General features: G+C 37.9%; 4 protein-coding genes across 5 annotated transcripts in view; 2 read left to right on the top strand and 2 right to left on the bottom strand.

The window, feature by feature from the left end:
* LOC144647608 (uncharacterized) overlaps nucleotides 1–1,977 on the top strand; it is a 73,299-nt gene extending 71,322 nt beyond the window's left edge. Inside the window, exon 40 of the mRNA XM_078507390.1 lies at nucleotides 1,180–1,977. Coding sequence (XP_078363516.1) covers nucleotides 1,180–1,236 — 57 coding nt within the window. The 3' untranslated portion in view covers nucleotides 1,237–1,977. The remainder of the gene's footprint in view (nucleotides 1–1,179) is intronic.
* Nucleotides 1,978–3,641: 1,664 nt separating this feature from the next.
* LOC144647414 (tachykinin-like peptides receptor 99D) lies at nucleotides 3,642–6,132 on the bottom strand. Its single transcript, XM_078507212.1, has 2 exons — nucleotides 6,057–6,132; nucleotides 3,642–5,759 (listed from the first exon to the last, which is right to left on the bottom strand). Exon 2 carries the CDS (start codon nucleotides 5,288–5,290, stop codon nucleotides 4,175–4,177), a length of 1,116 nt encoding a protein of 371 aa, XP_078363338.1. The 5' UTR covers nucleotides 5,291–5,759; nucleotides 6,057–6,132; the 3' UTR covers nucleotides 3,642–4,174.
* Nucleotides 6,133–9,546: 3,414 nt separating this feature from the next.
* LOC144647412 (uncharacterized) lies at nucleotides 9,547–13,540 on the top strand. Of its 2 annotated transcripts, XM_078507209.1 has the most exons (8): nucleotides 9,550–9,785; nucleotides 9,910–10,333; nucleotides 10,756–10,897; nucleotides 11,245–11,380; nucleotides 11,496–11,577; nucleotides 12,098–12,116; nucleotides 12,605–12,645; nucleotides 13,206–13,540. In XM_078507209.1, exons 1-8 carry the CDS (start codon nucleotides 9,755–9,757, stop codon nucleotides 13,354–13,356), a joined length of 1,026 nt encoding a protein of 341 aa, XP_078363335.1. In that variant the 5' UTR covers nucleotides 9,550–9,754; the 3' UTR covers nucleotides 13,357–13,540. The 2 variants fall into 2 exon arrangements, with proteins under 2 accessions (XP_078363336.1, XP_078363335.1); XM_078507210.1 differs by lacking the exons at nucleotides 12,605–12,645; nucleotides 13,206–13,540 and adding an exon at nucleotides 12,715–13,197 and having other exon boundaries at nucleotides 9,547–9,785.
* Nucleotides 13,541–13,663: 123 nt separating this feature from the next.
* Nucleotides 13,664–23,348, bottom strand: LOC144647413 (transcription elongation factor SPT4-like). Its single transcript, XM_078507211.1, has 4 exons — nucleotides 23,131–23,348; nucleotides 22,732–22,838; nucleotides 17,005–17,060; nucleotides 13,664–13,897 (listed from the first exon to the last, which is right to left on the bottom strand). Exons 1-4 carry the CDS (start codon nucleotides 23,191–23,193, stop codon nucleotides 13,779–13,781), a joined length of 345 nt encoding a protein of 114 aa, XP_078363337.1. The 5' UTR covers nucleotides 23,194–23,348; the 3' UTR covers nucleotides 13,664–13,778.
* Nucleotides 23,349–25,185: the final 1,837 nt, after the last annotated feature.

Below are 25,185 nucleotides of genomic sequence, written 5' to 3'. Positions count from 1 at the left end.
TATCAAAAGAAAAGCATGGTTGCCAAGCGTCTAAGATCGTTAAATCCATCCGTTAAATCGTTGAATATTCATTTAATTTGTCATGTTCATAATTGATAGTTAACTGATTTTTCAACACTTCAGTATACAGTACAGTACAGTGCAAATAAAACTCATCTCGGCAAAAACTGTTAAACGATAATGCATTCTTATGCTATTACAGTACTGGGAATGTATGTATGACTCATAAATTCGGGAAATAACTGTCAATTACCGTACTTTACACTAATTAAAATCTAGTTGCTGTAGTGCGGTGGGGTACTCCCGCAAACGACAAGAAGAGCTAGTGGGGTATTTAATTGGGCACCCTTGGCGAGTTGAAGACCGAGCTTCGAGTTATCAGGGTATAAAACGACCCAAATTTTGATCGAGGGAAACGAAATTTATTTCGAGTTTGCGGAGAATTCGAGTTTTCCGAGTTCGAGTTAACCGAAAAAAATGACTAAAAAGTGGGATCAAATCCAAGGGAAAAGGGACTCACTTCAAGTTAGCGGGGGAGTTCAAGTAACCGAGGTTCTACTGTAACTTGAGTTTGTTCCAGGCTCGGCTACTGTAACTGAAATATCTTTTTACACGAAATTTTCGCGACACTTTAATTTCGCGATAAAGTAAGTGTCGCGAACATAAGATAACGCGAGCCGTCGCGTAAGAAAATCCACGATTCGTAGCTTTCAGTAGTTTCGTAAAGCCTCTCTTGTGCTGTACAAACGTCCAATTCCTAGTACTTTGGTTTATATACTTATAATTTTCGTTAAATCGGTCAAACTTTTCATGAATCGTTATGTTTTTGCTTGATTTTTGCTCTCTCAAACACTCCGACATCGGCCGCCATTTTGTTTTGGCGCGCTTTCCGACTTTCCTGTCAATCAATTTAATTTCAACTTTTTACACTCAATTTCAACTTTCTGCACTGCTTGGGATTAATTGACGTGCTCTCAGCCAATGAGCATGCAGAAATGTTTGTATGTATATTATTACCATTGAAATATGAGTATACACTTAAAGGGGGCAGTATTGTCAAGGAATGGGGATCTGGAAGAAGAACTGCCTGGCGTTGAGAGAGGTGTCGATCGTAGGCTTTGAGTGTGTGTTATGTTTGTTTTTAAATGTGCGTCTAAAATCTTTTGTTTTCTTTCAAAGCGCAAACAGAAAGAAGATGAGCTGAAGATGATGTTGAACACTTTGTGGATTCCATGACCATATTCAGACCGAGCTGTCCTTCTCATCTAAATACGTATTAAATTTATTATTTCACACATTTTTTCTCGATAATAACCGATAATACGTGTTTAGATAATACATGACGATTAAATGTTTTATAAAACCCCGATAAAACGAGTATACTCGTTTATATCCGATGTTCGTATTGTGGCAATGTTCAGTCATGCTTTTTATCGTGGATTGCCCAGGTGCAAATTTTTCCCGCGGAATTTTATTATATGGAGGTCGAACTGTACTTATAAATTAAGTGTTGTATATGGAGATTTAAAAAAGAACAAATAAGAAAGAAAAAGAACAAGAAAATATCATCATCTCTAAGACACGGCTTAGGAGCCAATTAAATTTAATGACTTTGCAATTCGAAACATTTCATCAGTTTATGTTCTGTTTAGTATAACGCGATATTGACATATTTATTGTGGCTGAAACAGCCTTGGTATTTAAATTATATAAAATTGATCGGATTGGTGACACTTGAAACTTCTCGGATTTTTTAGTTTCATTTATAAGGTATTGATCAAAGTGCACCGTTATTTATTGTATTTGTGCAAAGCAGTGGTAAACATATTTGGAGTTAAATAAATAACATTTCTATAGTATTTTTGGAGGTAGTCAAGCAAATAAGTTTCTTAATTCTTGCTTGAAAGTCAGCCCACAAGCGTTTTAGCGCTTAAGTATTTTATGGTGTTTAAATAAAGATTGACAAAGATTTAATATGAGCCAACCTGTAAATGAAGTTTCCTCCTGAGGGGAAGAAAGTCAACGACGCCTAAAAAATATCCAGTATTGACATGGAAAACGTTCCCCCCCCCCCCCCCTCCTCCCTACAAGGTCACTACACCCTCAAAGCAAGTGTCCCACCCCCTCCCTCTCCCCAACCGTTTTCCCGGCCCCGAGCCAACTTCGGCTACACGGTTCGCTATTTATAAAGAAATGTACGAACAGCTCTCTTGCCCGGTGTGGCTCGGTATGGAAGGTAACCCTCCTACCTGAGACAGATTGTCTATAAATAAACAGGCTCTATTTGTGGCCACTGTATACACTCAAACACCTCTCTGGCCCCAGCTCAGGAATGCCTCCACCTTACTATAATGAGTGAAAGGCAAAAGGAAAACAATGCAGGCAAGACAAGTTCAGTTACATAACGCAGAAATCACAGTGGTACAATAAAGCCAGCAGTGAGTTTCAATGTTACAGAACGTATAAATAGAATGGATTTTCCTTATCGCATTTTCGTAAGCTGTGTTTCTCTCATAAAGTGCTATCTCTTACCGAGTTTAAATAAAATTGCCCCTTTATAACGAATTATCTCTCGTGATAACCTTGCTTTATTAGATCATAGTTTAAAAAAGCCTTAAGCGTTCATTTGCTGCATGCAATAAATTTAGAGGTATTTCCGTCGATATCTAATTAAGTTATGGAGAAGGCCTGCCAAGGACATCGTGTTATCAGTAACCAAATGGCGCGATATCAGTTAATATATTCAATTCTTTGCAATTTTCACAAAACCACAAAGGACTGTGGAATGATTTAATCAGCTTTGCTTGATGCACATGTGTTAAGTTGATTTTTCTTCTTAGACTTAACCGTCTTAACCCTAAAATAAATCCGCTTTGAGGATCCAGTTTTCTGTCATCGAGTTTCAATTTAGGTATCAATCTTGTGTTTTTAGTCCAGCAGTGAATGGACCCTTGGAACTCACAAAACTGTGCAAACTAGTTTGCAAGCTCTCTTAACCGCTACCAGCATCCAAGATAAGTGAAGGATCTGATCTGCTCGCCATCGCTTTTATCTTGTTCTTGTAAGTTTTCTAAAACAACTGAACATCATTTTCTGACCCGTCTAAAATCAAGAGCGTATGATGGGCTTGCTAACGCAATGTTTTGAGCAAACAAATGCTTAAACATGCGATGAGATGGAGCCGGCGGCGCGACTCTTTTATGTTTTTATAACGTGTCATTAACTATTGCAATTGATAAAATACATATCGAAAGTGACACAGCCACCTGTGGATCACGAAAATGTAATTGACTAAAACAATAAAGCATGTCATGCAAGTCCCACTTGAGGCATGGGATGAGGTGCAAAACAGAAATTACTTTGCAGAAGAAATATGGAATTGACTAAAATACACACAGCTCAATACCCACATGCATTACGTCAGTGGGCGAAGTAAAGGAACGCAATTAGCAAAAGAATTTACAACAGATAAACTGTTCTTGAGAAACAATATGTTAGCTCGCGGGCGGGGAATCTGAAAGATAATAGATCAGTTAAGATTTTGAGTATTGCGAATTCATTTACTATTTTTACAGACAAATCAACTGGTGATGCTATCTTCACTCCAATTATCACGCAAGCAAAACTTCATCATCACGATATGTTTAAGAACACATTTATTCCATAACTACAAAAGCTAGACAAATGTTTGCGATTTGTTGTTGCTGTTTTTGTTTTTGCATTATAATGTCATAGCACAAGAGGTTATACATGTCTGTTGCCGGCAGAATGTCAACTGCCCCCCTAAAAAATGCGCTAACCCAAGGTTATCTCCACCACGTAACTTAAAACGCTTATATTTCCATCTTAGACATCTTATAAATGCACATGACACTAGGTATATCAGTGAATATTCACTGAGCCAAAACATCAGATAGCTTGCACCCGCGAAAGCATCCGAGTTTTCTAACACTTGTTTCACTTTTGTTTTTCTCGGCGGGTGAAACAAGAGCCAAAAATACCGGAGGCTCTCTCAGCTAAAACATCAGACAAACATCATCAAAGATGATATTAAATAAATTTTTCACAACCCTCCCAAAGTCCAGCTGTGATGACTTTGTTGAAAACGGAAATATCGTTGTTATTATATCATTGTGGTTACCTCTAATTACACATTTGGTACCCATGGATAAGTCTACAGTTCTTCTTCAGTAAGCCGGTTTGCTTTAGATAGAGAGCCCGTTTGATTCTTAGACCCTCTGTCAGAGCTGCCTTGGAATGACAAACAAATCATTTTAAATGCCTTTGCGTACCGCTGGTCCATGGCACCGTAACAAATTGGGTTCAAAGCATTTGGTAGCCATGTTAAGAAATAAACTACACTCATAAGAATACGAAAATATGGCCACGAAGTTGCGTAATCTGCGAATTCAGCGAAGAGAAATACCACTTGATAAGGCAAATAGCAGAAGAAAAAAATCGTAACTATAATGATAGCCATGGAGATGAAACGCCTTTCAACTTTAGTTAAATTATTGCAATAAACTTTTACGTCCTTAGATGAAGTGTTACGACTGCTTTGGCTGAACTTTCGCCCCATTTCTTTGCGCTCAAGTTTTGTTTTCTTTAAGTAAAGGACGATTTTACCATACAGTACAGTTGAAATGGAAATAGGAATTACGTAGTTTACAAAGAAAAGGAAGACGGAGTACATTTGACGGTAGCCATCCTCCGAATTCTCCATTGGTGGAAACTTTTCATAACAAAATTCTATTTTCTTGCCTGACTTCAAGGTCAAACTGTAAAGTTCTCTAAAGATGTAAGTTGGGAGAGAGCAGATAACTGCCACAATCCAAATGAGAGGAACAATCACCAATGCTCGGCGATACTTGGAATGATTGCAAGAGTCTGTCAGTGGACGAACGATGGAAAAATATCGATCAATTGCTATAGCAACATGGACATTGGTGGTCACCAAGCCGCACACAACTTGTGTTGGATTGATAAACTTGCAAAGGAATGCACCATAAATCCAACCAGATTCGAGCTGTTCGTTTACAAGGAGAAAAGGAACCCAAAACATGCTGACAAAGTCACTGATTGCAAGGTTCGTGATCAGACAGTAACTGAACGTTTGAAGTCGACGGTTTCTTAACGAAGCTGTGAACACGAAGAAGTTTCCAATCACAGCAGCAAGGAACACGACGGCAAAAAGAGTAAGCCTTACAACAGTCATCTCAAATGGTTCAGGGATAAACCTCCCTGGCCGACTGGATCCACTAGCAGCTGTTGAGTTGAATGACTCGTTCATTCTTACAAGCCGAATGTTTTCTGAATACACTGCGGTTGAGATCACAAGGTATGTTTTCGTTATCAGGTGTGTCTAACAGCTAAGATCCCTGCTGGTTTAAATCAACTAAGCAGTCAGACGGTTTGTTTGAAGAAGCCACCTGCTCGACTCCTGAACTTTGTCGTAGTCAGTATAAAACTTTGCTCCAAATGATGTGATCCCGAGACAGCACAAGTTTGACAATTTCAACAAGGAGCTCGAGTGTTTAAATACATCAAGTACCTCAAATGAACAATTAGCCTTTGAAGTAAGCAGTTTTCAAAAGTAAATTTGTTTTATATAGACATCGATCGATCATGTGGACCTCCTGCATGAACCGGAATCGATCTCCCGCTGTTGGATCACGGCAACTTGGGTACTGGCGCGTGAAGTATGTTGGCAAACTGACGTTCACGCTAATCATTTCTATTTTGATCTCCTCCTGAAGAAACTGTTAACAGGAAAAAACACTAATTACTACAATTGATAAACGCTAAATGAGTCAGATGGGTGCCTGGTCAGATTTTTAAATATATGGCACATATTTGCATGTTTCCCTTCGATGCTGAGCACAGGTCGTCCTTTCACTCTCCTTAATCATCGATTATCTTTGTAGATTAACGGAATGACATTTCTAATTAAAATTCAAGCTTGCACGCTTAAAACTGTCATTTTTCTGCTTGATTTAAAAATGCTAAAATTCGACTCTTAAACTGAACATTCCTTGTGGTCTAAGGAAGACACTTACCGAGATACATGACAGTAAACAGGGTTAATTAGTACGGCCAGTGTGTCCTTAATTCATGAACAGAAGATTAAAGAAAAGGACATTGATCCTCATCAACTGAACTTTATTCACTAAACCTTTTTGTGGTAATTTTAGAACTCTGTCGCAAATGCAAATTAAAAGAAACTAAATAAGAGCTTAATCCCTAAAACGTGGACTTCAAACGATCCGATGGGACGTGATGGGGAAGGTCAAAACTTATATTCAATACACACAATAATCTCATGGTGTTAATTTCCCACGTGATCAACAGCAATTTAACACATTTTCAAAATTACAAAGTGCATTCAGTACAAGGTCATTCTCGACCCCAGAGCCTTCTCTTTTCGCGACTGACGGCGGGGCTCTGGGCTCCCGCGCGTGCCTCTGGCTCGTGCTCTGCGCCGCTCCCATTTTTCACCGGCTCTCTGCGTTTTGCGTCGTGTCACGTGTCGTCTGTGCGGTCGGCTCTCTCATCTTGGTGGGTGCTCCGACGATTCGTCTCCTCGTCCGACCGCATCGATGCGTGCCTCTGTGCACACATTCCCGGCGGCTCCGGCCGGCGGGGGCTCGGTCTGTCGCACGCTGTCGGCCGGCTCTTCTCGTCGTCCCGCGAGAAGGTTCGGTATGTCCTGTCACCAGTTCAAAAATGATTACACACAAAACGTAGTGTAATGTTATATATATATGATGTGCACAACAGCCAAAATGCAAACAACTAATACAAGAAGCTTAACAAACAAGGTAGAGTATCAGTTCTGCCCAGAAAATCACTACAAAGCCCATTAAAATTGCTCCGACGAAGAGGTAACGCTCGAAACGTCAGCTTTTCGAATTCGCTACAGCGGTCGATTTTCATTTATTGGTTCCGAAAATTAGCCAGATCATGTTCACAAGCAGGAAGGGTAACCCTAGCACCTCGCACGTTTCTCCTTTTCTTCATCGTGTTTAAAAAGCAGCTAGGGAACCTTAACACCAGGGTAGACCGAGCTCCCTTAAAAAATGCTCTGCTAGAGACAACTCGCCTACCCGGGAAAAATTATTACTGTTTTTCAGACCCTCTGAATGCCGTTTGCGATGCTTGGAAGCCGCACTAGCTAGGCAAGTAAAGTTATCAAGTACATAAAGTTTCTCTGGGTTGCAGGGTAACCTCTGTGAAAGACTTCTTGAAAGCCCGGGCTATTTTTTGCCCTTTTGCTAGAGTAACCCTTACACTAAGATTACCCTTCCTGCTTGTAAACAGGGTGTTAACCACATTAAATTATTGCCCGCAGGGTTTTGGCCCAGAGGATAAAGCCCAAGGAGGCATCATGCATAGAAGTCCCCGCGTGTTTATATATAAGGGATTTTAAAAAATATATATGAAGAAATACAGTATACAAGACATGTGTGGTAGTATGCGAGGCGATCCCGATCAGTGGAAGAAACTAGGCGCGCACGGTGGTCTCGGTTAATTTTGCGGCAAGCCGCAAGGTGTTTTGGGGTTTTTTTGCCGCCGTACTGCGAGCAACATGCTGAAGATTTGCGACTCAAACGTCTAAAAATTAAAGCTAGATGGGTATCTTGTTTAAGATAAGTTCGCTGAATTGAAAGACTCGTTTGTAAATCGTGACTTGTCAAACACATAATTATTATTATTTTTTTTTCTTTTTCCTTTTTTTTCAACAATTAAGATTTAAACATTTTTCTATATCATAGATTATAATAACATTTTTATATGACTTATATATATTTTTATTGTATTTATATTTAGTATTAGTGTACCTTTTAGTTTTTAGCAGTGTCCCCTAATTAGTATGGTATTATTTTCCAGGCTATAAGGTTTTGACACTTAAATAAAGTTTCTTATCTTTGCTTTTCGCGTCCAGCCAAGAAAATAAATTTTTCTAAAACAGTTAGTCAGCTCCAGTTGTTCGATAGTTTTAACTTTTCACTAATTAGCATTAATTGTAAGATGTTGTCTCACGGCTATAAAAGCACACTAGAAAAAGATTTTCAGGAACACAAGATAATTTCACATATTCAAGTTTAAAGACGGACGGTTAATAAAAAGTTTCCCTGCAGAATAACAACATGCAATGGTCATTCTATCTACATGAATTATAGGAAGGCAAACGTTTCAAGGAAACACCTGAGTACTCAGTCGAGTATTCTCAGCTCAAGACTTTCAGATCACTTAGATCACATCTAATAATCACGTGATACGAAGAACGATCTGTTGCTATTACGTAGCAAATGACGTAACGTGTACAAATTGGAATACATGTGGACAGTTGCATTGAAACTTGGGGACTCTTTGACAGCTTTGTATCGTCTTCGTTTCTAAACTGGAGCGACAATAATGGCGGCACGGTGGCTAGTCGCAACTCGGTGTTTCTTAGTTTCCTCCTTACTTCCTGTTCATATGAAGCCGAAAAATAAAGGCCAAACGAGCTAAACATACAGGACGAAAAAGAGGGATCGGAGCGGTTTTAGCTGCTCGACTGAAACTGCAGTTGCCAGTAAAATCAACTGTAAATCGGGCGACATCTAACAATCAAACTTGCGAGCCGTCGTTTTCTTTTTTACGTCAAGATAGAACTGATGTGATCAAACTAGTATGGAATGCAATTTCTGCCGTCACGACGTGCAAATTGTTGTTTTATACTAGCAAGGGGCTGCAGAGTAATAATAAAATAGGAATAACGGAAATTTTGTCGTTAAAATTATGGAATATGGACTTTCTTTGTAATGTTCAACGAGAGTAGCACTTTCCTCTATCTGAAAGAAAAGCTACTTCTGAAAATGTATGTAGAAGAATACGAACGTCAACTAAAAGCTGTAAAAGGTCTAATTTTTTCTGACAATGCGTTTGTAATGTTCGTAATGTTTATCACCGCAGTTTGGGTGTTATTTTTAGTTAAACTACGATGGCCAAAGAAAAAAGAGTATTAACGGTAAAATGCTTGGAATTCGGGCAACAAAACAAGCCTAGAGGAAAAATAGAAAATAAGGCGAGGAATTTTATCATCCACAAGAAAGTATTGGAAATATACGGAGCCGGCTTTGTGATTCAAAAGTCTAAATCTGTTTTCGTTTCCTCTCACAAATTACTATTATTATGTTCGATTTTCCTCGCAATTTCTGCTTGAAACCTCAATTTGATTCAGTAGCAAAGTGAGTGGGAAATAATGCCGAGAGCGACAAGAGAGGACTCAGACATTAGGCTTTTGCGTATTTCGAGTTTTTGTGCGCGGTGGATCTAGTGTAAGACCTTAAAAAAACTGTTACATATCCGATGAAGAATCAGTGTACGATTTTAGGTAATAAACTGCACGCAATGATGAAGCGACCTTTTCCCACTTCGGCAGTAACACCACGCGGATAGGCCTGGGGATAAGAATGTAACCTGGCGCGGATAGGCCTGGGGATAAGAGTACCTGGTCCCAGGCTCTCTCTCCTTTTCCTCCCGTGTTGCTTCCCGCGCGCTGCCGCTACAAAACGCGCGAAAAATGAAATACCAGTAGGCAGCGGCAAAAATGCAACTTGTTTAAAATGACTTTGAATTATTTGTTATATTTCTTTATCGCCGCCAAAATGACATGTTACATCGCTATATTTCTCTTTGCAAAGAAAAGAAGCTTTCAGTAGTCTGGTAAAAGTAAGAAAACTTTTATCTGCTATATAAAACAGGACCCGAAATGATGAACAAACGACCCAACTGCAATCGCGGTAAGTTAAGCTTAAAATGTTTTTTTTGTCACAGCTTTGCCTACAACTATTAAGTTTTTATAAGCTTTAATAATAAAAAATTATAAGATATAAACAGTTTACATTTCCTATCCTTCGCTTACAGGGCGAATAGTGCCAATATTTGCTAACAACAAAAAGAAAAGACTTAGACAAGCTTTATATGCGAGCCCAACAGCAACAGAGCAGACAGAGGAATATGAGGACTTTGCAACAGGAACGTCATTACACAGTTATAACGAGTTGAATCACGGAGATGAATTCTTCGAAACTCATGAAACAGGCCCGCAAAAGCAAAGCTTTCCTCGACCTCAAACGTCAAATTATCTAAACAAAGAGGGAAAGATTAACGACAGTCTCCCTTCAGCCCGAAATGGTCGTGGAAATTTCTCTTCTACAGGCAAAGAAAACTATACTGGGAATAACCGAGGTGGAGTACACGTTCGCCAGCCAGTAAAGCAAGAAAACAGTAACAGCGTCGATTCCCTTCTACGACCTAATTCTACTCCTATTAATTACAACGAAGCCAGGTTTGTTAGCCAATTTTACCTTCTCTGCCACATCACTTGCCCAGTGTAAACAACTAGTATGCAACTGGTGCCAGTTCCAAACTGTGTCATAATAATGATATTAACTTCCTAATAAACAGAGGTTAAATAATGTTTCAATTTCTTTTAGGAGTCAGAGGACTTAACTTATTAGATGTATGGGATCACCCTCCCTACACCATCTCAGGATTGAAATGATGTGGCTATTATTTCTTGTCCACTTATTAACTTAGGTTTCAATTTGCATTTTTCTTTCGTATTTATTCTTATTTTACTTTCTTTTTTTAAATAACTTATATTATCATATCAAACACCGTAGTGGCTTACTGTTTATCCTAATCTGAAAAAGTCAGAGGCAAAGGTTTTATTTATTGAATAAAATTTAATATCCTCCATAACCACAGGACTTTGCAAGACCAAACAAGAAAAGTTTTAAAAGCAGAGCATCAAGAGAAACCCAAACAAAACAGGCCTGCAGTAGGGTCATGCACCAACCTACCAATGTCTTCAGAAAATTTTAAGCAGAATCAGAGCCATCAATCAAAGGTAACTTAATCAACTTTATTAAAGGTGGCCCAGTGGCATAATGATTAGTGCACTGGACTCTGGAACCAAAATTCTGGGTTCAAGCCCTGGCTGGGGTCATTTTGTTGTGATCTTGGACAAGACACCTTTTCTTTCACAGTGCCTCTCTCTACCCGGACTGATGTATAAAATGATAAAGGGAAATTGTATATGCCAAGGGTTAACCCACAGATGGTCTTGATAGCATCTTATTCAGAGGACAGTTGAAATACATTTAGCCATCTAATGAATTGCAGAATCCAGAGATAAATGCATACCTTTGAACATGTAATTTAATAACATTAATTTACAAAACAACATATGTGCAGGAAAAGTCAACTAAGCAGATGAACCTGATGGCCTCTCCAATGGACAAGTCTCTCAAAGTCATAACAGCCACTATTCAGAGTATACTGAAGTGGAAGCTGTATGAGGACAAGGTGGCTTCAATTTATGAATGTTTTGGTAAGAATATTGACTTCCTTGTTGACTCAAAACAGTTTTGGACTTGTTCCTCTTGTCACCTTAAATTTTCAATGCCTGATAGATGAAAAAGCAATTTTGTCTCAAAATATTTTAGGACTGTTGGACTCACAAGTCTCCTTAAATGCTGCTGGTAATGGAAAGAACTTTGTCATCAAAGACAAAACAGGGAATCTGAGGTGAGAAGTTTTTTATTCTAAATTTATTTCATTAAGGTTTGAGAACGCAATACCTTTGCACCTGCTCTAAATCTTCTGGTTAGGCTGAGAATGGTTTGTTTATAAGTAGGAAAGGGTGATACTGTACATTTAATATGTTACATTATACATGATCGCTCACTGGCCTGTGTGGCTCTGGCTTACACTCTGTCACTATACTCCCCATATTTACTGTAACTTAGACCTATATTGAGAAGTCACCTTTATTTAGTGGACCGGATCACCACAAACTTCCCAATTAGCTAATTGTATTGTATTTTACCTCCTATAATGGTCAGCTGGTTAGATTCCAATGTGCTGTTTTGACATGATAAGTGAGTTACCCATTTGGCTTCTCCATATTCTACAGCTGTAGGAAGTGCATTTAGGTAGTCCATCTGTGGACCAGGTCTATTGGGTTGGTCCATGAACCTTATTTCATTTGTTAGTACATGTGATTTGTTTGATATTGACCATGTTATTTTTCTATTTTTTGTATCAGGTGCACTTTTTGGGAAATGGTAAGCATATTATCCTTTCATCCTTCTTCACTCAATCTCATAATTATACTGAAATTATTTGCTGTTTCAAGGTTATACGTAATTTAACTATGTTATTAAAAAATACTGTTAAAACTTGTTATTAAAAACACTGTGAAGCATATCTGTAAATCTGTAACATACATATACATGCATGCATGTGTGACAGCCTGCAAAAGGTTTTCCCACATTTGTAAAATATCTGTATGGAATCTACTGTTTTTTTGGCAGATATATGAGCTAGAGTTAACTGCAATTAACTATCTGCAATGCCTGAAGAATATTCTTTTTTGTGGTGGAGATTGTTGTTGTTCAATTCATACCCCATAAAGACCACTTAAGATATAATTATCTACACGCTTCCTACCATTAGCCTTGAAATCATTTTCCATCTAGCCATACATTACAGTTACCATTGTTCAGCATTTTTTAGATGGTTATATGCAGTCATGTAATTTTTTTCCCAACAGGATCGCCAACTTCCAAGATTAACAAGAGGGCAAATGCACAGGTGATTATAGTGTAATTTCATGTTCACCACAGTCATTTAAAAACCCATTTTTCTTTGCTCTTCTTATAGAATACCACAGGGAGGATAGCCAGGACAAATTTGCATTAGACAGCATCTACAAGGCCTACTGTTTTCCAAGAAGTCTGGTGATTTGAGTGAAACCATACAGTTAGCCGTTTTACTATCAGTGTTTGTTATTCGAAGAGACATTTCAAACTGTTTAAAATATAGATTTTAAATTTTGTTTCTTCAGTTGAGTTAACATGGCAAATCTAAAGAGATTTGTCCATGGTAAAAACAATGGTCAACAGTATATTTGGTGGTGTTTATTGAATGTTATTTTCATATCCAGAGTTCATAAATAAGCAGTAAAATATAACAGTAACAGGAAAACAGCCTTAGGCACAAACCTGAATGCACAAGATGTTACTAGAATTATTTGAACACCTAAAGATTAAAAACTGGAAGTTTAACAAAAACCACAGCATTGGTATTTTGAAGTTGTAATTTTTGTTAACAAACAAAACTTTTAACTACATTGCCTTACTTACATTTTCAAGGTGTGTGGGATCTCTGGACAGAAAAACTGGGAATTTCGATTGTGTATCAGTCAGACCAGTCAGGCAGACAGAACTACAGGTGATGACGGTATTCTTGGAGGCATCACAATTGGCTATGCAACAACAAGTAACCACCCTCAAGGAAGACTAAGCAACAATCACACCAGTAGTTCCAAGGCTAAGATTTTTATTTATGACTCTCAAGGGAGAGAACAAGAGCTTGTTAATTTAAAAAATAAACTTGCAAACAAGTGTTTAATACAGAAATGTTTTCTTGCCAATAATTACATTGTACACTTCAATCCTTAAAAGGAGACAAGTACATACATTTAAACGTTAATTGAACAATGATTATTTTAATTATAACTTAAATCACTTTGTACAGAAACGATCAAAATAAGGAACAAAGTAAAGATTTACTTTTGCACAGTTGTTGTTTTGAGAAATTGAAAAAAATGAAAAAAATTTCTTCCAATTTTATGTCTTTAGTACATGAAGTTTTATGGCAGCAAATAAACAAGTAGAAGAGTCCAATAAAGGCTTCTTAATCATTAACTACAAGACTACTGGTATTTACTGGTTCGTTCTGTCCCTTGATCTGTATGTTACACCTCTGGCCTTGAGTTCACGTGCTACATGACTTGGTAGTTTACCACTCACAGATATGGCATAGCAACCTCTTGTTAAAGTATCTTAGAATATAACAAAAGGCCAGGTTAGTTTCATTTCACTGTAAAAAGGATGTCACAAAATAATTATTAGACACCAATACATACCAAAAGGGTTCAGCATACATGACAATGAGTTTTCCTTGTTGTGAGACAAGGTGCAGGGTTGTCAAAATTAGCCGGCAACTGGACACATTTCACTGGCTATTCCAAAAACAACATTTGCACCGGCTACTGTGAATGTTTTCTGCATGGCTTTGTTGACAAAAAATGTGCAGTTATATTAGTGCAGCCGAACGGTAACCAGATTAGAGAGGAAAATAAAAGAATAAATATTGCATGCATGACATGGTTTAATGTTACTGGTTATTGAAATAAAGTGAATTTGTTATGTAAGCTAAAATAGTGCACGCTGCTGACACTTGCAAAATGCGAGTAGTAGAGTACACAGAGTAGAAAGAAAGTCATGGAGACTAGTAAAGACAGAGTGAAACAAAAAAGAAATTTGATTTAAGTTTTATTAAAAAGAAGACCGGGGAGGTCAATAAGAGGCCAGTGAGCTAACTCTTACTAATTCCCGTTGTTTACACTATTTGTAAAATAAATTTTACAAAAAAAATTATCACCAGAAAGACCAAGTCAATGCTTTTAAAATTTCCTGGATATCGGTGTCAATTTAATTCTCATGAAATAAATTGAGCATGTTATTTTGTGATGTGAGACAGTTTCAACTTTTTTATTTTCTTTCATTGGAATTATCCATTCTTTTGTCGCTTGCTTTTGTTTTCAAGCTATTGTCAGCCAGGTTTAGATTTTTTTTTTCTAAACCACTTGATTGAATGTATTTGTTATTCAAACATACGGTATTCAGCAAATTTTAGCTAGCATTTCTCATGACAAAATGGTATTAATCAAAAATTGAAATGCACTGAGGGAAACAAGATTTGCTTCTGACACAAATGATAATACTTTTTCTTACTCTCCTTCTAATACAAATGTTTTTGAAAACCCTAAATGGTGGACCACCCTACTCTTGAAATCATCTTGCTGTCTTGTGGAGACAGAGCACTGAAACAGCTGACAATAAGAAAAATCAAAGGCTCTTCGACCTGGTAATTTGGTAATTCGATGAAGTGCCGACCTTCGCATTTTTTTCTAAATAAGTGTTTAATAAAGTAATGCAATCTCATTTCATTTGCGTTTGAATGTTTCATTTTTCCACATGAGTTGTGTCATTGATGGTTCGTGCTCTCAGGTGTCTGGCGTAGCGCTATTCAGTTTTTACCACAAATTATTTACCAGTTAGTGTATTACCTTTGATCCTTTTTAGCACTAAGTAAATTTGTTTGTGAATATCTTTACTTTTCTGTCAGCACGTATAGCGTTATTTTTGAGCAGCGGATAAAATTTGAGAGAAGGATTCACCCGAGCACTTCGTGTTTCTACTCAACTCAAAAAGATGAAAAACAGATGACGTGACACGAGGATTCACCGAAGAAATCGTGTTTCTGCTCGACTCAAAAAGATGAAAAACAGATGACGTGACACAAGGTGACGTGACGCGAAACAAAAACGTGCTGTGGATGTGGTGTTAACTACAACACGTCACATGGGGAGCGTAATAATTTTTTAACCGTAACTACATGTAACTCATAGCTGCTATCAGTAATGTCACACTTTCAATTTATTTGCCTTTCCATGTTTTCTTGCGTGAATGGGTCATTGATAGTTTTTTTTCTTCAAATAAGCATTCAAAAAAGTGACTTTGAATGTTTTATTTTTCCATGGGAATTGTGTCATTGATGGTTTGTGCTCTCAGGCTTCGTAGCGCGAATTCTATTTCATCACAAAAATATTTAAGTGTAACTTTGATTCTTTTTAGCATTAGGTAAATTTGTTTTGTGAATATATTTACTTTTCTGTAAGCAGGTATAGCGTTATTTTGAGCTTCGAATAAAACTTGAGAGAGATGCGCGTTTCCACACGACTCAAAAAGATGAAACACGGATGACGTGACACGAAAATAATGTGATGCGAAACAGAATCGTGCAGCATGAATGTTGTGTTTACTAAAACGCGTCACATGGTAAGGGTAACTGCATGTAGCTTATAGCTGCTATCAGTAATGTCACAATCTCACTTCATTTGCGTTTGAATGTTTTCTTACGTGAATGGGTCATTGATAGCGTATGCTCTACGGCTTTGTAGAGCGAATTCTATTCTCTTTTATCACCAGAGGATAAAGCCTGGTTTTCATATGTCGGCAAAATCCCAGATGATCGGGGATTTCACCGTTTCCCGACCATCCCAGATTTTGGCATATATCGGCAAAATCTGGGATCAGAGTCGCCTTGATCGGCAATGACAGACGCCATTTTTAGCTGTGAGGGGCAGTGAGAGACTGAATCTAAGTAATTAAAAGATTGGTAACGAGCTAAAACTATCGCCGACGTCTCCGACACTAAGAAATGGAGTTTTCATTTATCTTGAATGATCGCCGAACATCGCAGAAATCTGGGATGCGTCGGGAAAATAGAAACGCTCCCGATTCTCCAGATTTGTCTCCGACCATCCCAGACGATTGGAGATATTTACGATTTCGAGTTTTCATTAGTCGGCAAAATCTGGGACGGTCGGGAAACAGTAAAATCCCTGATCGTCTGGGATTTTCCCGACATATGAAAACCAGCCTTAAGTGTAATTGATCCTCTTTTGATTTTATTCAACCCTGTTCCCTGAAAGAGAGAGACCCTGGGAACGAGGTTGTAGGATAATTTGTTTTTGATTGACATGTGCTGAATGGCGTTTCAAAGAACCTTTCTGTCACGTTCACCGTTAAATGCATGAATTAATTGCGGTTTAATATCAGAATGGAGTGAACGAGTGATGGAAACATGTCACCGATCACTTCGAGAATGATCATTACACCTCATTACCATTCGGTAAAAACTACTTTATGACTTCAACAAAACTGCCTTGTTTTTATTGGCAACTAAGTTATCTCAGTTGTTTTTCAAGAACAAACAAACAGCTAAAATATCTTTCCTAATGTTATAAAATGAAGCTGTTAAGTTGTCAATAACTACCCGTAATTTTAATTTACAGTTTGTTATTATAACAATTTGTCTTACCAATTCTTTGCCATCTGGCCACCCAGCTGTCCTCAGGAGTCATAAGGGATATTATTCTGTCAAGAGATTTGTAAACAAGGTTATCTGGTAAAAATTGCACTTGCTTGAAGGCCAGTGTTACCATTTCACTGATCTGTGCATGAGGCTTGTGTATAATAATTTTTGTCACTGTTTCTTACAATTGTGACATGTTGTTTGTTTTATGTGCAAGCTATGAATTGAAACAAACAATCACTCACGTTGGGGTTAATCGGGTAATACTGTCTTATGTTAGGTTGGCTTTAGTTACTTTTAGTGGTGCTGCTCTCTATAGGGAAAACAACTGTCTAAATGCATGCGCAAAATGACAAATTTTATTGCGCGACCAAAAACTGTCTAAAAGTGATTAACCCCTTGCCTACCAAGGACGTATATATACGTCCTCTCTGTTGTCACGCAACGACCGAGGACATATATACGTCCTCAACCAAAATACATCACTGAAAGCCTGCGACGCCTTGAATAAATCATCCCCGGTTGTTGAGAAAGGTCTGGCACTACTTTTCAGAACACCGCTGACCCAATAAAATTGCTTCTTGCTCAGACAATTTTCAAAATGGCAGTTAGTGTGCGTGAAGGCAGAATCGGTACTCGACTCTGATGTAAGCGATTTAAGTCACAGTGAAATTAAGCCAAGTAATTCTGAAGAGTCTGAACAAAAAGAATAAGAAGGTGGCGAAGAAGAAGCCTCGATCGATCAAAGAAATTGAACCTCCAAATGCACATGGTCAAGGAGTTCGCCGGGGAACTGTACGAGTCAACCGTTCAGTAATAGAATGCGAAAAAGGGAGAGGAATTCATTTTAATTGCTTAATCTAGCTTTACTTGACATTTTTATCTGAAAAGATGCCATTGCTTAGCCAAATTTAGAATCTCATTAAAAATTCAATATGGCCACCGGTTGCTAAGTGTGTTTGGCTCTGGTAGGCAAGGGGTTAAAATGATTCAATCTTGTGTGCTGGCCGAGTGGTTAGAGCGCCCGACTTGAAATCCTGGTTCAAGTCCCGTTCTGACCACTAGCTGGTGTTATTTTCGGTAGCTCCCGAAGCCCCATTCGGGGAGTGGTCAATTACATATTTATTATTATTATTTATTATACGAGCTGAATGCAAGACAGCATGTGCTGGAACAGACGAGAGTGTCTGTAAGCAGCACTATCTAAAGGCAATGCAGCAAACTACAAGCTTGAGGGAAGTCAAAAAAGCTTCGTCTCCAAAGGGAGGGAGAGAAATTTTTTTTAACAACAATTCAACAAGTACTTTACTGCACTTTACAACAGCACACTGGTGTGAAGTCTGTACTGTTTTTTTAGCTTTTATACACATGTAGCTTGATGTTTGTCTGCTGGCACAGCCAGTAGAAAGATCTGTACTACAGAATAGCTTACATGTAGCATTACACAAGTAAATGCTAAGCCATGAATAGTGCTTTACTGTTTGGGGCCAATGCTATGGATCCTTATAATTTAGAAAATAGCACCAAGTAACAACGTGCACTGATTAGTTAAAAATTGTGCTTCTATTTACCTACTAGAAGATGGTTTTCCATGTTCTATAAGAAAATAATGCACGCTTGAGGTCTATAAAAGCTGCTAGTGGATGCCCGAGCCGTCAGGCAGGGCATTCAGCTGCTTTTCTAGACCTCAAAAGTGCATTATTTTCTTTTATATAATAACCTGAATTCTACGCGCATTTTAATTGGTTCTTACTTATGATCTATCAGAGTACAGACGCATAGATGATGTCATCATGTGCGATATATTGCTTCTTTATTATATAAAACAAATAGATTTCATTTTGCCGTGCGTCTGTTCAGTAATAGATCACAGAAGACGTCAAAATGTGGTATGAACATCAGTGATCCACTCGGCTAGCGCCTCATGGGCCACTTCTCTGTTCATACCACATTTTGACGTCATCTGTGATCTATTACTGAACAGACGCACGGCAAAATGAAATCTATTTGTTAAATAGAACATAGGAAAACCATCTTCTAGTGGGTTTAGAATATAGCATTAAAAAGAGCACAAAACTTACAAGACTCGCGGCCGCTCACGGCATTTACAAACGCACACAACATCGGTATTAGTGAAAGTTTAGTTTATTCTTTTCTTTGGCAGCTTCTTTATAAATAAACCAAGATACCATTTCATTCATATTTCCTATTTATAGTCCTTTCTCCGACTACCAAAAGATTCTCACAAAGCCGACAAATCTAGTTGAAATATTTAAGCATTCAAGTTTGGTAAAGCCTACTTCAATTTCATTCAAATGAAAAATTTTCATGCGTTTGTTTCGCAGCAAGTTTTTCAAATTCGCCTCTAATTTCGATTTAAAAAGAACAAAAGTGGAGGGTTCTGTCTTCAGATTGTGGCTAAAAAAAGGTTTCTTGCCTCAAAGCGTTTTTAGAGTCCGGCTTGTTTTGCTAACTAATTTCCAAACAATTTCGGGCAGTTCACGGCAAAATAGTGGCGTACACAACTCCAAAGAAAAACAACAAATTTCAACGATTCTTTCTTCATCTGTCGCTTCCTTCGGCACTGCCTTACTTCCATTTAAGCATGTAAAACGTTTCTGATAAAAACTTGCTCCTTTTTAAAGCATCATTTAAACAACAAAACAAGAGAATAGAGGCGAAGTCGACGAAGTCGTTCAGCGAAATTTGACAAACAATTCGCACATCTGGGGTACCGGGCCTCTATAGTTTTCAGCTATGTTCTATAAAAAATAATGCCCGCTAGAATTCCATCGCGCGTATACAGCGGCTATATTCTAAAACTCGATGGAGACATGGCCTTTTTTCAAGCTGGACAGTTGCCGTAGACACGGCAATCATTAGTCACATTGCTGGACAAGGCAATGTAAAAATAACAACTAAAATTATGTCAAATATTAATGTCACAGCTGACAAAGAACATGCGCGTAAGACGTTTACAAAGCCTGCCATGCATTCAAAAATCGTCTGCAAAAGAATTATCAAAGCGGCTGACTTTTCGAAGAAGTATATGAATTGCCGCGACTTCATTCTCTTCTAGGCTTCTGCAGCACTTCAGAACTATCCACATGCTCCTCAAAAGGACAAGATATTCGCCCAGAATCCCGAACTTCTTTTAAAGGAAAATGCACTTTCATCTCCAAGTTTCGAGTTGCTTGATCGAAACCATCGGTTGTCAAACCATGCGGTGAAGTCGATGAAATATAACTACCGGTACACTTCTTGACTCCTAGTGTTTGACTCCAGTTAAACCATTGGTTTAGTTATTTCTCATAATTAAGTTAACTTTGAGGCCTGTTTTCTGTGTCTGTTTGGCACAAAAAAAGGCGAATTTTAGCCTTGAAGCAGGAATGTCGAACAGTTCAGTGATTTTTTTTTCTGTTGACCGACTGCCTAACTATAATTGGTTGAGCATGTTTATGAGGTAAAACCGCAAGGTAAAGATAATTTACGTTTTGATGTTGAATAAAGCGCACAATTTTATCTCGTTGCGTGTTATTTTCTTTGTGCTATTTTCTAAAAGAAATAGAAAACATTTTTTCCATGTTTCTATTAAGTTACAGTTAAACCCCGGTAACTTGAACTCTCAAGGGAAACGAAAAGCAGTTTCAGTTGGTGGTGTTTTCGAGTTAACTGAGTAAAAATGACTGAAAAGTGGGTCCAAGGGAAATGGAAGTTAGTTTGAGTTAGCAGGGTTGTTCGAGTTATCCGAGTTCAAGTTACCGGGGTTCTACTGTATATATAGTAGACTTGCTTACAAGTCGAGCTCACAGAGCGCGAAGCGCGAAGGCGAGCGCGCAGCGCGAGAGCGAGCGCGAAGCGCGAGAGCTCGACTTGTTTCCCCTGCAGGAGAACGCATCAAATGACGTGATTTTGGCGCGAAATTCTCCGAGACGGCAGGGTGTCAAAACTGTTTAGACTTTTTTTTTTTTTTTTTGTTTTTGTTTGCAAAAACATTTATTGAACAGTTCAAAAAATAATTTACATTTAGTTACTATTTACAACCACGAATAAACAAAAGGACAGCTTAGATTACAGCTCTAGACTTACTATAAGTCGTTCGCTTAACTGTCAAGCTGTCAAAATTTCTTTTCGCAAGTAATGGCTTTTGGAGGAAAACGCCGCTCATTTTCGCGCTTTCGATATGTAGTCAATTTTACACTCGGAGCTCATGGCGGAGGAAAACACTCCAACGAAATGTTATGTTCGCGTCGCTTTGCCAGAAAATATTTGTCTGTACTATATATAATATAGTGGCATACACAACACGCAAAAAAGTCAACCGACTTGCGTGTGGTTAGATATGCAGTAAATCTACATGAATCCTACATTTATCTTGTGGTGCAAATGTCACACAACGAACAAAGGAAAGAGGCGAAAACCCAAAACATCGAGCTCAAAAGACTAAACGCTCGTTACAATTGATGCAAGATACATATCCTTAGCGACAGTAAATAACGTGTCTCTAAAACAAAGCAATAGCTTTGCAAAATAAAGCTACGCAGTCGCCTGGCTAAAGTGGACAGGAATAAATATGTCATCCGTGATAAAAAGCAACACACATTGCAACACTATATACAGCCGGGCCCGGCCTTGCAAATATAGAATGCAAGTACATAATCAACATATTCACGGAAAAAAGACCTGTGTCCTTCCAGAGCGAACATTTTAAGAGCTTAAAACACATCTTGCGAATATGAATGAGCCAAGACTAACCGCAATAGCAAAATTTAATACAGAGGTGTCAAAATGTTCTAACGGGAAACCGTGCAGATCTATCATCTCTACACATCTGCTAAGCGGCAGTCTTTCGACTCTACTTTATAACCTAAAATCGCCTTCTTATAATACAAGTGACAGAGCATAGTGCCCTTTCCAAACAACTTTGAAGCGTCAAAATAAATTGGACGACCAAATCCAATTTTACCGAACGGCTTATTTTGTACATAAGTCACGAAGTAGGAGTCTGTGTAGGCCTGTCATCTGTTTTTGCTATAAACAAAAACGTCTTTTCCGCTGCAGTAAGCTTCGATAACTTTTCGCTGATGTTCACGGGCATCTTTGTAATTTGTCTTTCGTAAGCCATATTCGATTGCCTCCTCAACTGAGTGCATGGTGAAAAAATAAACGAACAAAAACAGAAGAATCGACGAATATCACAACACGACAAGAAAGTCTACGTGCGATATACAGATTGCTGGTTTCATCTTTCACGCGTGATCGATCATTACCTGGCGGGTCTGGCAAGGATCTGGTTTGATTGACGTGAACTTGACAACGCTGTTCTCTGATTGGTCAATTCTACCGGAGGAAAATTCCTCCGGTAATTTTGGCACGCTGCAAGTGATAAAAGTCGTTCGCACCGGGGTCTACTACCACCAAACCGGAAATGAAAAAGCGAACGACTTTTAGAAAGTCTATATATATAGAAAAATATAGAAATATATAGAAATATATAGAAACACTCATGAGAATTCAGAAAAGCTGTGGAAACACTCGCCTATCGGCTCGTGTTCCCACAGCATTTCTCGTTCCCCCAAACTTCCACTATAACTCAAGAGAAACATGAAATGGTTTTCTCTTTGTTAAATACATGTATTGAAGGTACATGTAACAAAGCCACGATGTTTTACGCCAAAATACAATGTATCTTAGAGTGTGTTTATGTTTACACAAAAATTACCAGTTACTTACCCATCAAAGTTTGCACTTGTACAGGTCAGAATGTTTTCTTTGTTGTTTTTTAGCCTGAGATACTTCTCGCAATTTTCACAACCATCATATTCAAATTGCTCAAGTGTCTATAAAAGGACAAAGGAAAAGGTATATTAATCACACATGTGCTTGTAAATTGGCCACGCTTTGTATGGGCAACAAATCATGGGTCATGTCGGATGAAACAGAAAGAAATAATGTTCAGCAATATTCTTTGGAACTAAGTTTGATCAAAGAGATCAAAGAGTAAATTTTCTAAGAGAGATCTCATTTGTTTGGACATTATGAAAAGATCGCTCTGAAAAGATACTAAAACAAAATGGAAAGGTACACTATACAGAAATCTGACTGTGTTTTCTTTGTACTTAAATTTTCTACCTTCACCAAGGAACAAAGCAGACAAGCTCGAAGATTTCTCAACTCCTTTGGCACACTCTCCATCTCGTACAGTTCGTCTAGTCGTTCACGCAAAATCCTTTTGCCTCTTACTCCTCGATCAGCGGTCGGTCGCTGAAAGCGCGTTATGTCATGTATGGGGACACATTTTGTCTTCTCCTCAGGGCGACATCCTCGGAGTTACCTTATTATAGGAATATAACGAAGCATTTTAACAACGCGAACAAAATGTACGCGTAATAAAATTAACGCGAATTGTCGAAAATTTATGTTAACATGCATTTAATTAACGCGAATTCTCGTGTGGTGTGTGCTTAGGGACCGGTCATTATTTATGTAGAGGGGGGGAGGGAAAAAAAGAAGGGGGGGGTCAAGGCTATTTCAGAGTGGCAAGAGGGGGGGCTAAAATTTTTTATAAAGAAGTTTAGGGGGGGATAAGCAGTTTGAGGTGGGTAAAACAGTTAAATAGAACAGTGCAAACACCATATGTGAAACAGTGAGATGCTAAATTGTACAATTTTATGCTATTTCTATTGTTTTCTTTTGTTTAAACTCCACTATTATGTACAACTTTAGTGATTTGTATTTTACAGAAATACTGTTTTCACTCTAAACTCCATTGTTATCTTAAAATTAATTTTAGTTAATAAAGAAACCAGACCTTTATAATCTGCTTTAATATCTGGTTTGACTGAAATTATTTTCTTTTTACAAAATGATTATCACTGCAATAGCCCAAGAAGTAATAAAACATGATATTTATGACAACAAGAATTCAAAGTAATCCCTTTACAACTTTAGGAAAATCATTGGAAAGGAATTATATTTTGCATGGTTATTACATTTGTGTTCACCATGAGAGCATAATTTGTAAAAACTACCACTTTTCCAAAGTTAAGGAGTTAATAATAGAGGTATGTTTACTATACACATAACTCATCCAAAAATTTGCCGTATTGCTGGACAAGTATCCATAGCAAAGAAGCCTTGGTTGACTAAGTGTTGATCCAGCCTTTTTGAATTAGAACAAGTGTGCAATTAAGATTGTATGTAACATGCATTTAATAATAAATTACTTGAGGCATATAAAGGGAGATATGAGGTGGGGGGGGGGGGTCATCACGTAAATATTGAATAAAGAAGGGGGGGTCACTTGCTACTTACATGGCCTGGAGGGGGGCCTTACAGAAATTTTGATCTTTCCAACATATTTTTCCCTCCCCCCCTCTACATAAATAATGACCGGTCCCTTACATGCAGTTAATTAACGCGAATTTGATGCGTAGTAATTTTTATAGCAAACTACGCTATTTAAAAAACAAAACAACAACGTCCAATGTTCAACAGAACTTTAAGTTTAATTCTGATAATTGGCGAGAGACAGTTACAGCCTTATGCGCCTCATGGCGCGAAGAGAACTAACTAACTATACACAACAAAGATACTTAAACAGACCAAATAGTGACTAACATTAAATGAATGGATCCAGGGATGGAGTACATCCCGTCCTCGTGCTTTCCGCTGCCTCTGTTATTCCTGCAGCCTTCACGGAGAAGTAGATGTCGTTTAAACATAACTTTTCCGGAAATAAAGGTGTATTAAAATAACAATGCTAAAAAATAGTGTGCTTTTACGGTGTACGATGAGTATCATGCGCTAAAATCTTGAAAAAATACATAAAATCTTGAAAAGTTACATGAAATCTTGAAAAAATACATAAAATCTTGAAAAGTGACATGAAATCTTGAAAAAAACGAAAAAATCTTGAAAACAAAGTGAAGAATCTTGAAAAACGCGAAAAAATCTTGAAAACGCGAAAAAAATCTTGAAAAAAGCGAAAAATCTTGAAAAACACGAAAAAATCTTGAAAACGTGAAAAAATCTTGAAAACGCAAAAAAATCTTGAAAAACGCGAAAAATCTTGAAAAACGCGAGAAAACTTGAAAAACGCCAAACAATCTTGAAAATCACGCGAAAATCTTGATATAAACGCTGGAAGCTTGAAAATTAATATGAAAAGGTCAAATGAGATCTTGA

This window comes from Oculina patagonica, chromosome 3 (assembly GCF_052425735.1).
Source record: "Oculina patagonica isolate OP01 chromosome 3, crgOcupat, whole genome shotgun sequence".
Taxonomy (NCBI): Eukaryota; Metazoa; Cnidaria; class Anthozoa; order Scleractinia; family Oculinidae; genus Oculina; species Oculina patagonica.
This window is presented reverse-complemented; position numbering and strand designations above follow the sequence as displayed.